General features: G+C 35.2%; 1 protein-coding gene across 5 annotated transcripts in view; it reads left to right on the forward strand.

Annotated features, from left to right (window-relative positions):
- whd (carnitine O-palmitoyltransferase whd) overlaps positions 1–17,699 on the forward strand; it is a 75,384-nt gene that overhangs the window by 32,755 nt on the left and 24,930 nt on the right. For 4 of the 5 annotated variants that reach the window (XM_081727741.1, XM_081727742.1, XM_081727743.1 and 1 more), the window contains exons 10-12: positions 1,057–1,164; positions 4,708–4,733; positions 8,886–8,951. In XM_081727741.1, the coding sequence (XP_081583867.1) occupies positions 1,057–1,164; positions 4,708–4,733; positions 8,886–8,951 (200 nt within the window). Of the gene's footprint in view, positions 1–1,056; positions 1,165–4,707; positions 4,734–8,885; positions 8,952–9,154; positions 9,218–17,699 lie in introns of all 5 variants that reach the window. The other variant, XM_081727745.1, reaches the window with a different exon arrangement.

Consider the following 17,699-nt stretch of genomic DNA (forward strand, 5'->3'; position numbering starts at 1 on the left):
CATAATTAGAGTTGCCAGACGTCCTGGTTTTCAATGAAAGAACTGTCCCGAAAAAGGCTTTCGGGACGCCTGTTTGTTCTGGTTTTCGTTCTTCAGATTGAAAAAAAAAAATCCCGCAATTACTAGTATGTCTCACATAAAAACGGAAGGTATTCGAAGTTTCATTTGAAATGCCACTTCAACGATTACAGAATTTAGTTGTCTAATATATTTTCTCATGTGTGGACATTCAATAATTTTGGATTTATATTTTTCCTTTATCTGATAAAGTTTTCAGTAATTTTCAGGTTAATATTCCGTAAGAACCTACTCTAGCACAAGAAGTGGCAGTTAAACGCTAAAAGTATGTATTGTTTAATTTTGATACTGCATTTTTTCTGCCAAACTTTGAGCGCTTACATAAGTCTTTAGAGAGATTTAATTTTTGTTTATCATTCTGAATTTAGTGTAAATGTATTTTTTCTTGCTAAATGCTAAATTTTTAGGGTAGTCTTTCTGACTCAGGCAATGACGCAACGAAGAAGAAAAAAGTATCTCTTCAGTCATAAATGGGAGGAGGGTGTGTCGTAATTGGCGCAATATTTAGGACCTGTTACACACAACAAATCCAAATCCGGAATAAGGTCCAGGCAGCTATTTTTGTTACCTTTCACATTCTTTATAGCTCTCTTATGGGGCTTGGTTTGTGTTAACTGTGTACAGATTGAACTGGAAATTGTGAGTAGTAACCTGGAAGAGACAGGTAATTAATTAATTCTGACTAAATGAGTAGTAGTAATCAGAGATTGGTGTCCCGGCTTTTCGTTTAAAAAATCTGGCTACCCTATTCATAATAACCGTCGTGGAAGTTTAAAACAATATTGAAATGTAGATTGACCTTAAGGATAATCACTTGTTTTTTTGGAATACCAATCTAGTTATTATTTAGAATTTCTAAGTTAACCATTATTGTTTATTAACTTTTTTTTGTGTGTATTTTTTTAAAGATCATTTATTAAGGTAAGATTGTTGTGTCAAATAAAAGTTAAATAGTGTGTCCTTTTTTTAACGTTACAGAAAGATCCTTCCAAATTGGACCACTTTGGGCGTGTTTTACTTCACGGAAAAGGCTACGATAGGTGGTTCGACAAATCCTTCACTTTATGCATAGGAACTAATGGAAGGGTAAGTTTCTATTCAATTATTGATTCGATACAATTGATGGGGCGCGCAGTGGCTCAGTGGTAGAGCGTTCACCTTCAGTGCTTGGGGTCCCTGGTTCGATCCCAGCTCGCACCGTGTGGACACCGTGCTCGTGGGTTTTCTCGGGGTTTTCCCGTTTCCTCCCACTCTTCATTCCACCATTTTATTCATTTCTCATCATCATCGTCTCCTTTAGCCTAACCGACATAATCGTGGGACGTAAAACTCAAAGATTTCATTTCATTTTGATACAATTGTTACCAATTGTAATCTGGTGTATGGGCCATTTCATATGAAATCAACAAATCAAAGTGGCTCATGTGTGTTAGATTTTCTTCAAATTTTGTACAAATTTTGTGGTATCCAAACATAGCACACATATCCAATTTTACAACTCTACCTCAAAAGGGACTGCTGTAGGAGCCATTCGAAATGTGGGGGTTTTGTGCAAAAAGCACCTAAGTCCGCCTTCGACTTAAAGTACTAAAACCGCTAGATCTCAGGAGATATTGAAGCTATTTGAAAATGGTTTTCATTAAAACAACCTTAGAATTTGTAGGAATTAAAACACTGCAGTAATGAACTTCCCAAGTGGGATTAAGCATATGAATTTCACCATCAAAGAGAGAAAAAAAAATGTCAAAATTTGGCAAGTATTTCTTTGAGGATGTTAGGTGGATCTTTTCCAGAAATACTTGTCAAATTTTGACATTTTTTTTCTTTTTTTCTCTTTGATGGTGAAATTCATATGCTTAACCCCACTTGGGAAGCTCATTACTACAATGTTTTAATTCCTACAAATTCTAAGATTGTTTTAGTGAAAACCATTTTCAAGTAGCTTCAATATCTCCAGAGATCTAGCTGTTTTAGTACTTTAACTCGAAGGCGGAGTTATTTTTTGCACAAAACCCCCCACATTTCGAATGGCTCCTACAGCAGTTCCCTTTGAGGTAGAGTTGTAACATTTTGCAGGTGTGTTATGTTTGAGTACCACAATACATGTACAAAATTTGAATAAAATTTAAAACATATAAGCCACATTTTAGTTTCAAATTTGGTGATTTCATATGGAATGTCCCATATCACAATATTGCGAGCGGTGATAATATTTAATAAGAAAAAAGCAAGAAGGCTAATACTACCGCCAAAACAGCAGAGTTTTCTTCATGTAAAAAGCGCTTTCAGAAAACCTTCTTCCATCTTCAGCTGACTTAAAATTCAAAGAGGATTTTAAAAACCTGAAGGAAAATATGGAAAGGAAAAAATGGTTAAAAGGATTAAAAAATGCAAAACACAAATCTGCTGTCAAAAATTGATTCGCATGTGTTTAATTTTTGACAGAAGATTTTGTTTTACATTTCTTAATCCTTTTAACCATTTTTTGCCTTTCCATATTCTTCAGGTTTTTAAAATCCTCTTTGAATTTTAAGTCAGCTGAAGATGGAAGAATTTTTTTCTGAAAACGCTTCTTACATGAAGAAGAAAACTGTGCTTTTTTTGCTGCCGTATTAGCCTTCTTGCTTTTTTCTTATTGTAATCTGGTATATTTGAAAATTTTGTTGGTATATTAATGAACTCAGTGAACATTATAGTTATGTTAAAATGGTTGTTTTTACGCGTAGAGAACATGGTAAATAGAACTTTGGCATTGTATGCGTTCACACATTATTCTGCTGGTAAAACCCTACCGTGAAATTTTCAGCAACTGAAGTTAATTTTCATACCGATGTTTCAGGTGCAACATTGCAACTTGTCCTCGCAGTGTGTGAGTGCGTACTTTAGATTTATTTTATTTTATTTGGTTTATTTATTTTATTTTTACATCTTAATTTCATTTCGATTCAAATACGAATCCTAAAGGGGGGTAGGGTTTAAATATGCATTTCCAGAGTTTTACCTACGTCTTATTTTTCCCGTGGTGGCTCAGTGGTAGAGCGTTCACCTCTGGTGCTTGGGGTCCCGGGTTCGATCCCAGCGCCCGCCAAGTGAACTTTGTGGTGGACAAACACTGCGTGTGTTTGTTTTCTCGGGGTTCTCCCACTTTCTTCATTCCACCATTTTCGTTCATTACACATCATCACCGTCTCCTTTAGCCTAACCGGCATAACCGTGGGACGTAAAACTCAAAGATTTCATTTTTATTTTTCCCGTGCGAAGACTGGATGTTTCTTCTAGTCCTAAGATAAAGGAAATATTGAAGGAAGGGTACTTTGATTATCTTTAGAATTCGAGGATAATAAAATAGTTCTGATGGTCATTCCAGTAAAAGGAAGTTCTAGAATGGCTTTGAAGAATCGATAGGCACTGACGTCAGTGTATACCGTATATACTCGAATCTAAGATGCACCCTGATAAAAGTTGTGCCAATTTCTTGCATTCAATTCTGAGTCGGATTCTGGATATTCAATGAAGCAATTCAGAATTTGACAGTACAAATTAAATTATACGGGTTTATTTGTTCAAACTAAACATTTAAATGTCAAGATTACAAAGAGAACAAAGGTACTATCTTACAATCTTACTTACAGTGTAAACAAAGGACACCCTGCTTAAGAGCCTGACGTACTAAAAATAATACAAATTTAGCATTTTTCTTTTGCTTGTTTTTCATAAGTGAAAAGAGATAATGAAATGCAACTTGGTACAATCATAAATAATAATAGTCTACAACAAAAAATATGAACTCGAAGTGTTGCCATCCATAGAAATTACAGTGATGCCACAGTAACATTTCTCCCAAAATCTAAGTTAAGGCAGCGACTAGAACGAACTCAACAGTATATAATTACGTATTATGTTATTTTGGTATCGTGTGAACTACTTTTTAAATAATAGTTGTATTTAGTTTGTAATAAACAAAATAGTTCTAACATACAGTTATTAAAATTAAATGACAGTGTTATTTAAACAGTATATCACAGGATACCAAAACAACATGATACGTAATCAAATGCAGTTTAGTTTGTACCTCTAGTCGCTGCCGTAACTTAGATTTTGGGGGAATTGTTATTCTGGGAACACTGTAATTTCTATGGATGACAACACTGAAAAATCTTGAGGTTCATATTTTCTGTTGTAGAATAACATTATATGTGATGGTGGCATTTCATTATCTCCTTTCACTTATGAATAAACAAGCAAAAGAAAAATGGTAAATTTTGTGTTATTTTTAGTATGTCAGGCTGTTAAGCATGTCACTTTGTATACGATTCCAAGACGCACTCCCCATTTTATACCTGAAGTTTTGGCAGAAAAAGTGCGTCTTAGATTCGACTATATATAGTAGCTTCCCAACATGAGTACCTGAACGTCGTGATAATCAACAGTGATGTAAATAGCAGGGATTTTTCTAGGATGAGTTCGTGAACCTAAATTGTTAGATCTTGTATGTTTATTTTTCAGTATTCTGTCTAGCTATTGTAGTTGTCCAGTTAGGAGTGCTACGAATAATCTGTTTCTAACTTACGTATAGTCTCTATTGAAAAAAAGAAAAAAAAAAGTAATTTTTTTGCTTCTTATTTTCAGGTTGGTTTTAATGCAGAACATTCTTGGTAAGTGGATAAAGAATATTAGTTGTTAATAATCGAATACTTTATTAAAAATGTCCATTAATTTTTAAGGTTAGAATAAGTTCAATACTTACATTCATCTCACCAATAATTACATCGTAATTATTTACACTGCAAAGGGTCATTTTCTATCTTTTGATGTGAATTCTAATTAAGAAAGACTTGACTTATCTTCTGGTTTCAAATAGAAAGATAAATGGGACACTTACGTTATTGGTTGGTTTGTAAGAGTTTTCCTGAACGGTTTCAGTCACTTATTTTGAGGCTTTCTTCACTAGGTTAAGTGACTTTTATGAAGATCGAATCCCTGTATAAACACATTTTGCGTTCTTGATGCAAGGGTTCTAAAATTGAAAAAGACGTTTTGATAAATAGGTTCTTTATGTGGCTCCACGTAACGTAGTCGCTAACCCTCGCTCCTTTGGTGCTAGCGGTGCAGGGTTCGATTCCCAATGGGGATGCTCGGTCGGCATTTTCAGATAAAACCTGAGTGACGTTTTCCCTTAATTTTCCTCTTTCACACCAGCAAATGCTAGGATAATACCTAACATAATGTTCCCAGACTGCCTCCTCCTTTCCCCACTTTCCCGGGTGGTATAATCGCCGAGGTACGTCATTCTTCATACATGGAGTTAAAATGCCATAGATGCTGAATGCTCAGAAATATAATTCCTAAAAAAGGCAATTCATATACATTTTTTTTCTTTCTTCCAGCGAATTATTTTGAAGGAATGAGTGGTTGAAACTACAGGAAAAGTCTTACAGACATAATTCAACGAATTATAAGTTTTCCACTTATTAAAAGTTACATTTATAATGCGTCAATTACTACCTACGGATACTTTCAAATAGTTAATATCTCAATGTTTGTTTTTGCAACTGTGTATAGGAGCTAATTATATTTAACTACAGGATTGTATAGGACTTGATCCGATGTGAAGCCACTGTGCAAAAGACATGTTTCACTCATTGATCAAGTTGAACCTTTAGTGAGACAGAGTACTGGAATTGCGGTGGTTAAGTATTTCTGATATTTTTTGTTTGTTTGTGTACGTCTGTGTGATGTTTAATGGTAAGTGTTAGGGATAAAGCCTGTAGGATCATATTGTCAAATGTGGTAAAGAGTTCATTCTTTCAGGAGTGTGTGAAGGGAACAGAAGGAACTCAGTAAAAGCATTTGTAATTTACATGATTTTTTTTTTCACTTAAAACTTAGATACTTTAAACAGGGTGCGAAATCGTTTGAAAATTGTGGGGAAAGGGGGGAAGAAGTTCAGTGATTCACACTAATGCCTCACTGTGCTTCACACATAAAGTGGGCGCTCCAAAAAGTTGAAGTATTCATGGATTAAAATTATTATTATTATTATTGTTATTATTAATAATAATAATAATAATAAATATTAAAACTAGTCGTCATTGTTATTTAAAATACTTTAATCATGTTATTTATTCATTTAACCTAAATTGGTACACTTATCTACTGCATTTAATATACACTTCGGTGCGTATGGTCCAGGATTAGACTCCCGTGGGAGCACAGTTCCCTTGTGCTTACCATCATATGGAGGACTGCGTACACAAAAATAGCGGTATGAGATCTCGAAGTCAAAAATTATGGCGCCAGAAAACCGATGTGCTAACCAAGCATTAGACCTACGAAGTTGAAGCGCTCCACCTGGTTAGTTATAGATCTCCATAAGCTGTAGACTCAGAGTATAGTTACATCGCATCTGAGGAATTCGGAATTTGACTATATTGGTTCAGTGATAAGTTTTTTTTTAACTTTGTAGTCTCAGAAACGCTGGTAATATGAAATTACAAAATAGTATATACAAATATACTTTGTTTCTGCAATTAAAAAAGTATGTAAAAATGTAAATAATTAACTAATTAGATCACTAACGTACAAAAGGTGAAAAAGTACTGACTGGAACCCGAAAGTTCCGGCATACCGTGCCGATGCGTTAACAGCCGCGCCACCCAGTCTGCTTCTCAGAACAGCCACTCACCCTCTCACTCTCGAGATCGGTGCTCTCCACTCGAACCACATGGGTTGTATACCACAGACCACTGCTGTTCTTGGACAATCCCTGTGTCCATATATTGAGCAACTATGACTGTTGTGATTTCATGTAGATATTAATGAAAGAGTAAACAACCGATTTGTTTAAACACACCACATCCTCTATAGATATCAATTCAATAACGTACAAAGACTGAGAAAGTATCGGAGGTCCCGGGTTCGAGTCCCGGTCTAGTCAGTCATTTTTTTCACTCATTGTACGTTAATTGAATTAACATCTGTATAAGATATGGTGTATTAAAAATAATCGGCTGTTTCTTCTTTCGTTAATAATTAATCTCATTTAGCCAAAATTATGTTTCGTAGTATTGTATTATTTGTCTCGTAATTCTAAAAAAAAATAAAATAAAATAAAATAAATAAATAAATAAATAAAATAAATAAATAAATAAAATAAAATAAAAAAATTAATAACTGACAGCATTATTATTATTTATTTGTAGCAGATATTGTAGATATTGTGACATTAGTTTTACAGAAACCATTTTTAGAAAGTACGAAGATGAAGGTGAGAGTTTCATTGTAGCTTTTCGTGTTGAGTATAAAGCAGTGGTTCCCAATCCTTTTTTTAAGCTTAGCAATTAGAAGTTCACCGCGTTCAATTTACATTAGTCAGTAAATTACTGAGAGGGCTGCAATTTTGGAGCTTCCTGTTGGAAATGTCCAGCTTTAAAGATTTGATTGCATAATAAGTATATCTCTAGTAGTATTAATGTAGGTTAATGAATGTATTTATACATTATAGGCTGTTGTATGTTCACATACTTGCAATGCATAGGAATCCTGAAATCAACACAACTTTTACTTCACAGTATTTAGTGGTCGCGCGACACAATCGCTCAGTGTTGGCGTGGGAGATCCGGGTTCGATTCCCGGCGGGAGCTCATGTGGTTCGGATTCCACGTTAATCAGTAGGTCCACGTCTCTTATAACTTCGCTGCTGAACGGGACGCTAAACTAAAATCAACTCACCTCAACAATCGCTCAGTGGTAAAACTTCCCTCTCTGATGTGAAGGTTCCTAGTTTGGTCCCAAAATAATGTAAATTTGTGCTGAAGAACATTGTTTTCTGGGGTTTCCGGGTTCCTCTTCATCAGTTTTTTTTTTTTTCATAGTTCTTTTGCAGAGAGCTTCGTGATTATTTAGTTTTTGGATCTGTTCTAGGTAATTTTACAGTTCGTATTATTTACTTTATTGGAACAGATCGAGTTATTTACGTAATATATTGCAATGTAAAACAATTAACTGTTGAGCAGCAGACTTTATCTGTCGTTGTTGTGTCTTCTTGACGGTGACACACATATTATTTGTAATTTTGCGTATTTTCCCGTGTTCGACACGATGGCTCAGTGGTAGAGCGCTTGCCTCTGGTGAGTGGGGTCCTTGGTTCGATGCCCGACCAAGTAAGTTTGTAGTGAACAACATTGTGTTTGTGGGTTTTGTCGGAATATTCCCGTTTCCTCCCACTTTCTCATTCCACTAATTCTTCCATCATCATTCACTTGCTTTAATCATCGCCTCCCTTATCCTAGAGGGCATAATCTTGGGACGTTAAACTCAAAGATTTCATTTCATTTTCTTTCTCGTGTCCAGATCCTTAATTCGACAAGGCTCCGAGGGTTTAATTTGGGAAACACTGTTATATTGTGGGCTGCTATGGCTCAGTGGTAGAGCGTTCATCTCTGGTGCGTGGGATCCGTCCCAGCTCACGCCAAATGAGCTTTATATTGGACAAACATCGGGTTTTCTCGGGTTCTTCCTTTTCCTTCCACTTTCTTCATTGCACCATTTCATTCATTTCTTATCATCACCGTCTGCCTTAGCCTCGGTGAAACGTTAAATTAAATATTTCATTTAGTTTTTTTCACTGTTATATTGTATTAATTAATAGTATTAGTTACGTGTGACTTCTTTTTAAAAGTTTACTTCGTAATATTATTGGTTATTAATATTTGGGATTGTTAACTTAAGACTTGATTAAATGTAAGTACTAATTTGTTTCCATGATGAAAAATATGGTACGTAACAGTGGTTGGATTGTTTTCCAGGGCTGATGCAGCAATTATGTCTCACCTATGGGAGTATGTAATGTCTGAAGAAGTTTCACAGGAGGGGTATGATATACCTATCTGGATATTATTTCTCACTCTGCACATAAAACACCAACACTTTTATTCTCGTCTCTTTGGTTAACTTAACTGTTTCTTTATTTCAATGAGTTCTTTTTCATCTTGTGAAGGCTTTTGTTTTTCAGTGACATGTTCGGTGATGGTGTTTTCTTTATTCGCTGATTTTGTTTCATTTCCATCAATACCAGGGCTGATGCTCCAATCGCGGCTCACCTATGGGAGTATTGTTTGGCTGAGGAACTCCAAGAAGGGTAAAATAAACTTCCCACAGATCAATGATAATACCACTTAAGATAGTTAAGAATAATAATTCCTAGCAGCAATACATTATTATTTTAGATTCAGCATTAGTGCCTACATCCTCGTTTCTTCGAAACTGTTAAATCCAAATGGAACTGTTGCCTCCTACAGATTCGTTTCTCATGAGGAAAGCAGATACTAGCTAACAGAGAACTTTCAAATGGGGTGATATTATGTTGAAGAGATAGGCGAACTGTCTTATTTGTCCACAATTTTAAGCTTTTCTCATTTTATATCAATATTAGGCATACTTCACACGTAAGAGAAGATTCGGAGGTCCCGTGGTGGAACCCTGTTGGTTTTAGTAGCTTTTGGCGCGGCAAACTCATTAAAGTACACATCATACTAAGTTTGAAATAAGCCACCATGACAAAAATATCGCCAATTTGTAAGCCGGCTCACGCAACAAATAAGTCTTAATGTCCTGGAATATTCATAAGTAGAGGCACGAGATGTTCGCAATGCATGGTAGAACGAAATGCATCAGAATTAAGTAATTTTCAGTTTCTTAACCTTTTTATGATATGCTGTGTGTACTTTCATTGGCTTTCGTTGCGCGATAAAACGCGAAATTAGGAGCTCTGCGCGAAATTTCTAACAATACGCGAAATTTTAAAAATACGTTTTCATTAACTTAAAAACGCAAGTTTTCCGTTCACGGAACGATAGGACGTGGCATGAACGGTGCATTTTGGGTGATTGGAACACGGCTATAGAGAACATCTTGCGCGTTAGCTATCACCATCGCAGCTGGATGGGGAGGAACCGTTTTAATTAGTTAGCCAATGGCATCATTGCAGACACCTTCTGTCTTCTAGTACTCAAGGTCAACCGCATAAAACAGAAGACAGTATGACTTTTCTACTCGTAGTAAGTTTACTGATATGCCTTCAGTTTGATCAAATATATATATATATATATATATATATATATATATATATATATATATATATATATATATATAATTTTCTCTAAGTGAAATTTAAAATGTCGAGTGAAATATGCAGTGTATTTTGTTTTTAGGTTACTAATAGTTTATTTCTGTAGTGATCTATGGATAAAAGGAACAATTATAAAAATGTTAGGGAATATTTTTTTCACAAGAGCTACAAAATGCGAGACTTTTTTTCTTTGAAAATGCGACAAAACGCGAAATTTTCAGATTTTTAGTGCGAAAAACTCGTGCCTCTGTATCATACATTAACAAAGCACAAAACGAGAGATGACACAATTAAAAAGAAATCATGAACACCCATACCTTTCTCGCGGCCAACGTAGGTGTAATGTCCATTAATAAACTATTGAGAAACTGACAGAAAGTTTAGAGAAAAATGTTACCTTAATGAAATTCTTAAAATAGTACAAATCACCAATTTCTTCTATACTTTTCGCGTAGCTACATAGCTCACTATTTTATATAAAGGTTCAGGTGTGCGTAAGATGAAAACTTAAAATAATATATATAAATAAATTTTAATGAAAAAGAGAGGCTGAATGATGGTAATGAAGAACAATAAAATTGTTATAATAGTCTATAATAGAGCTATAGATTGCGTATTCGTATTTGATAGAAGCTAGGGGCCGCGGTGGCTCAGTGGTAGAGCGTTCACCTCTGGTGTATGGGATCCTTGGTTAGATCCTAGCTCGCGCCAAGTGAGCTTTGTGGTGGACAAACGCCCTGTGTGTTTTTCTCGGGGTTCTCCCGTTTCGTCCCACTTTATTTCACCATTTCATTCATTTCTCATCATCACCGTCTTTTTTAGCCTAGCCGGCATAATCGTGCGATGTAAAAGTTTGATTTCATTTAATTTCAGTTTTTTGATAGAAGCTAATAACTGAAGAAAATCTTTGAAGAATCCACAAATTAGCATTACTAACATGATTTAGAAGTAGAAATATAATCCATCCTTAAATTGGGAGAATGGGGTGAAGTATAAAAGGTAAAGGGTGCTTCCTCCTCCCCCATTCTTGGCAAACCGTAGTGGCTTATAGACAGTGAAGAAGTAAGAGTTCATAATTCGTTAATTCGACACAGACACACAGAACCTTTTCCCCAGGTACTCATTTGTATAGAAGCTACATAAGCCTCATAGCAGCTTTGGAAGGATAGTAGACCAGGAAATAAAATGAATTCTGCCGTCAAGTTGGTAGGTAGATGCTTTACCAGTACTCCATTGCGAGGAATGAGGGATGTAATTGAAAAGTTGACCAATAAAACAAATCAGATTTCACAGTATAAGGTGTCCGGGAGGTTAATATGCACTGAAAGTAACACCATTTTGATATGCTTCATATAAAAGATGTTAAAAACGGACCCCTTCGAACATATCTGCATACACTTCTGTACGTTAATGTAGCGAAGATAGTTGTTACAATATATATGTAGTTGCAACTTGGTTTACAGATCAAAGGTTCTGTACACCGAAGCGTGCATTCGTAGTACACAGTAACTTTACTGACAACCGGTGTAATAATAATTATAATAATAAAAAAAGAATCTGGAAAGCAGACATACATACGTTACCTTAGTATTCCAGAATTGTATGCATAAACATAGTTTAAAATCGATCTTAAAACCATCGATCATTGTTGAAAAATCGTAGCAGAGTAAAAACTACCTTGTAGCAAGGTTATATGAAGTCACTGACAGATGCACTGGTGCCTAATTTGATATGGGAGGACGCAATATTAAGGCTTAGGATCCAGAGAACTTACACGAGGAGCCAAATACAATGGAAACAATTGTTTCTGACCTGTAAAAATATTTATTCGAGCACAAACACAAAATTTCCACAATTCAGATCGTAAAACCTAAATCAGAGTTGCAAGCCGAAATAAAACACTCGAATAGTTTTACATACGTACTAAGAATCCATCTTTCAATACTTATTAAGGCACGTTGAACAAAGTGTGGGTCAAAACACACTAAGAATTTACACAATAAGTTATATATCTCAGAAAGTGAATTGTAAACAACATAATCACCTCACACGTATATTTGTACAATGGAAAAATATCGTTAGTCCATTTATTTATTTTTTAACTTTCTAAATACAATTTTGGATTCAACAAAGTTCTTTATCCTAATCCTTTTATCCAGAGAAAAAGAGAAATGCTGACATCCAGAAATAGTAACTGTATTGCTGTGGAATATAGAGAAACGGGTTACTCCTTGACATTTGATAAACCACTAGAATTTTTCTTCCTAAGAAAGAAAAAAAAAACTAACCTTGGTTTTTTAATTGAGTTTTCTGCATGTGTTTCAATTAATTTTTCTGATTATTCTGTAAATATCAGTCAACTAATAATATTTACATAACATTTTTTATTTATTTTTAAATTTAAATTAAGTTACTTGTAAATATCCATTCATTCATTTTTCAATTATGTTGTAAATATTTTCTCTTTGTTTTTATACATTTTGTATATAGGCATGCGCTTGCTTTTTATCACATAAGCTTTAATGAAATTCTCTGTGCGACATATTTCATGACAAGCTGAATTAGTAATAATTTTTTGATTGAACTAATTAACAAAAGTAGAAACTATCAATATTATTTCACTCAGTATGATTATAAGTAAAAGTACGGTGTGTTTAAGTATTTAAAAAAAAATATTTATGTATAAGAAGACGGAAAGAGAGAAGGAAAATACAGTTACACACAAAAATAACGGAATTTGTGTTCTCTAAATTTTTAACTTTTTAGACCCTGCCAGGGATTTTATCAAAATCGTAGACTCTCACATTGAGGGCTCTGGTGACCCCCCTAATTATCACAAAGTCATGATTCATACACCGTTGGAAAGCTTATAGACCACAGATTTCAGCGAGGTAACATTCATGCAATTCCTGCCATATTCGTAGAAGAAGAAAAAAATTAAAAAATGTGAAAAAATGCAGGGCCCTGGCAACTCTTGCAGTCACCCTATGGTGACAAAATGATGTTGATGTGTTGGCCCGACACTTGTGACAGTCATATATATAGAAAAAAAGAAGGTAGCTATTGCTGGAATACAAAGCGAGACAAAATTTCATAACGAAATTTCTATAATAACGCCCTGTGTCAAAAAATAAAAAAATCACCTTCCCTTCAGCTATAGTATCCACCACATACATAAAAAACGTACTGGCGGAAAACCTCATCCCTCAGGAATACATTGGTACCAAATCATCTTTCCACCTTAATTAGGGGCTGAGCTATTGATGTTTGTCATAAAAATAAATGTAATTTACGTCAAGAAACACTCCAAAAATTGGCCAACTTTGACCCCTCTCTACTCCCCCCATATAAGCAAGACGTACAAATACATGATCTACTTCATTGCTTCACATAGCAATTTTTATGAGTGTACCCCCAAGTAGAGGAATGGCTCCTCCCAAAAAAATTGTTGAAAAAAAAAAAAAAAACACGACCTTTACCCTCCTCCCCCGGCGTTGTATCCCCACATACATAAAATCCTGCATCCTTCAGGAATACATTGGTACCAAAATTATGTTCCTACCTTAATTAGGGACTGAGCTATTGAGGTTTAAAGCCCCGACGCAGCAGTTGCTTCAATGGGCGTTTAAAGGTTAAAAAAAGAATAACTTGTAGAAGTCAGGTTGTCATAATTATGGCAGAGACTATCCATTGTAGTTGGGGAAGGAACGGGGTGGAGCGAAAGGATTTTTGAACTATTAACTCCATTTGTATTGTGTACTATCAAATTTAAAAGCACCGTACAGGCCTAAACCTGTAACTGTTTTCGTTCGTTTCTTCATTTTGTAAACCAAATAAACTTGACTGTTTCATTTCATTGGTAGTGACTCGAAGTTGGATCTTCAGATTGTTGGGCAGCCTTGTGCACTGGTATTATGTGAAAATAAAGTAATAATGATTAAATTAGTTGAAAAGCGTCAGTTTATGCTTTTTACGCTAATGCAAAACTATAATTTAAGTAATTTGTATGGGCTTTACGACTACGCCCGACTGTACTTTCGTCTGACGTATTACAAGTCATTTAGTGAGGCCGCCGTGGCCCAGTGGTAGAACGTTCACCTCTGGTGCATGGAGTCCTTGGTTCGATCCCAGCTCACATGAAGTGAGCCTTGTGGGAAAAACACAGTTTGTGTTGGTTTTCTCGGGGTTTTCCCATTTCCTCCTACTTTCTTCATCCCACCATTTCATTCATTTCTCATCATCACCGTCTCCTTTAGCCTAACAGTGGGATAACAGCGGGATGTAAAACTCGAAAGATTTCATTTCATTTAATTTTTTTTACAAATGATTTACTTCAGGACGTTTTAGGTAACATCCTGAGTCTATTTTTGGAGCCTGACAGAAAAGTCCTTTTTAAAAAAACTTGTCAGGAGGTCCGACATCAATATTCGAGCCCGGGATCTCCTAAGTATGAAGCAGCAATGCTGTTCTTTATCTATGCTCAGTTGGTATAGGATAATCAATCAAGTTCAAAATCCAGAAATGTGAGAAACCTTGATAATACTGTTGGTCCACCAAGAAGCCCATACTACGAGATCTGAAGTAAGTTTTACGAATGAAAAAGAAGAATTATAGGAAGATAAATGAAGACTAACGTTTGAGCGTTTAACAGAAAGCAAACAGTACCTTAAGCAGTATCCCCTTTTACCTTAATTCTCATGACCGTATACAGAATTACAAATTGAAAAGATAAGATATAATAACACAGCCCAAAAAAATAAAAATAAATTAATAAGTAAAAGTTCTGTTCACCGGACCCCAGGGCAAGGATACGATCTATTTTGTTACAGAATCCCCAGAAAGATCGATCGTGTCAATTTTTTTGTTATGGGCGAAAAACTTGAGCGATTTTGGACAGGGAGGATACACGTAGCACAGTCATACTAAAAAAACAAAAGTTCTGTTCAGTGAACATCAGGGTATAGATTCGGTGTATTTTCTTACACAGAATCCAAATTTCGAAACCCTAGGACGATTGACCGTCTTTATATATATATATATATTAAATAAAAAAAAAAAAAAAACTTGGAAGAGAGCGATTTTGGATAGTGATTATATACGTTTTTCGCCCATAAAACAAAATTGACACGGACAATGGTCTTAGGGTTTCAAAATTTGGATTCTCTGTAAGAAAATACATCGAATCCATGCCCTGGGATCCGTTGAACAGGATTTTTTTTTTTTTTTTTTAATATATAGCTGTATTACGCGTATCCTCCCCATCCAAAATCACTCAAGTTTTTCATTTATAACAAAAAAAATTGACACGATTGATCTTCCTGGGTTTCCGAAATTTGGATTCTGTATGACAAAATACGTGGAATCCATACCTGGAGTCCGGTGCACAAAACATATATTTTGTGTGTGTGTGTGGGAAGGGGAGGGGCTGTGTAGTTTTTCATTTAAATAGTTTTTGCATGATAGATAAATTAATACTCTAAATTTGCGACTACTTTTGAAGAAAGATATATATACGTGTTAAATGCTATCCAGAGTTAGAATATATGATCAAACGTATTTAATTGAGTTTTACCCTAGACAATATATTAACACGCTTAGGAATTCTTAGTCATTTCTCTTACAGATAACTGTAATTCCTAAAAACACCTTGCACTTCCTAGCTTTCGACTCTCTTAGAGGGACACGAAGGTTAAACATAGAAGAAAGAAAAAAATAAACCTCAGGAAAGAAAAAGGAACATTGCCACCAGGGTCCAGCAGTGTGGAAAAATAATTGAATCAGTCATTGCGAAATGGCCATATGTCCATCCCCACCACATTTTCATTTTAGTGCAAAATCGAGACGTACACGAAAAAACGTGCATCCCCTGTGAAAAGACCAATTGTCTGGTAACATTATGTTACATATCCCACACTATTGCCTCAATATCATCGATGCCATTCACACATCGAGTACACATCGAGTTTGCAATCCAAGGATTTTTCTTTCTTCTCAACAATTCACTTTGGTGGATATATGGCCATTTCGAAATGACTGATTAAATTTTATCGAAGCTGCTGGTCACTGATCTGATGAAATAACACGCTGCAACATGCCGGATTCAATTTATATATTCTTTTGTCTGATACTGGGTGGTTGACAGCTAACGTTGGTATTTTTATTCTTTACCAATGTCGTTTGTTTCTCAATTTCTGTTTTCCATTCCATATTCAACCGCCCTTTATTTAAATTCGGCTTTGGATTCCTTAAGTCAGGTTTTCTCAACCTGGGGGTCGCGGGAGAGTTTCATAGGAATCGCGAAGATAAACACATGAGATAAATATAATTATTATCTAATACCAGAAAATATTTTAAAATATTATTTGAAATTTTGTATTTTTATTTTTATACATATTGTTGAGAACAAAAAAAAAGAAAAAAATCTACTAAACATTTTCAACAGAAGCAGAGTTGTTTAAAAATCAATTTAAATGAAAGAGGTACTATATGAAACTAATGAGAACTTCATATTGAAATACCAGAAAAATACAAATGCAACAAAACCTGCATAGTGAAATAAATTAAGATTGAAAGCTAATGAGATACTTGAGCATGGTGTGATTTCACTAGTGCTACAAGTCCTGTTCAGTCTTCGTGACCCCACATTATCAAGTCATTTTCAACTAATAAGCGATTTCTTGTCTCTGTTTTAATGCTTACCATGAAAGAAAAAATACTTTCGCACAGGTACGATGTAGTAAATGGAATTATTACTTTTAAAGCAGCAGATACCAGACCACGATATTCTCTGCTCTTCAGCTAGAACTTTGTTCAAGTCTTCGTTACAGAAAACCAGTTGCAAGGACGCTTTTAGGGAAGTTACTATATCCACTATATAAAAGAAATTGGTCCTACTGTTATAGAAATAAATGAATATCGCGAGATCTCCGCGATAGGTTTATTTAAAAAATCCCACACAAACTTATTACAAACCAGAAATTATAAGGGAGTCACTGGCAAGAGGATGTGATAAAGTGGGGGTCGTCGTGATAGGAATTAGGTTGAGAACCACTGCCTTAAGGAAATATGATAAACAAACTTTCGAATACAAACTTTTTTTCCTACCACTACAAGTGAGTCCTTCTTGTTACAGCGTATTATTCCACCAACAGATAAGTGATCAGCAACTTGGACATTTTTTCCCCCCTGAGGTATCCGTTGCTTTTACTTTCCTAGTGTTTTTATTATTTTGCTTCTGTTTTTAACCTCTGTGACGAATTCTCAGGGGAAGCTGAAAGCTAGGAAGTGCAAAGTGTTTCCACGAATTACAGTTATCTGTAAGTAAAATGAGTTTTATCCGTTTCCATTAACGAGACGAGAGTGGCGTAGAGTCCTAACCACATACACTTCATCAGGTGTTAAACCCGAATTACGTGCGCGGAAAACGTTCGTCTACTCGGAAGCTCAGATTTTTGAACGTAGTAGTTAACACTATTGGTAGCTTCTCTCTTTT

Source organism: Thermobia domestica, chromosome 10, assembly GCF_964235325.1.
Source record: "Thermobia domestica chromosome 10, izTheDome1.hap1.1, whole genome shotgun sequence".
NCBI lineage: Eukaryota > Metazoa > Arthropoda > Insecta > Zygentoma > Lepismatidae > Thermobia > Thermobia domestica.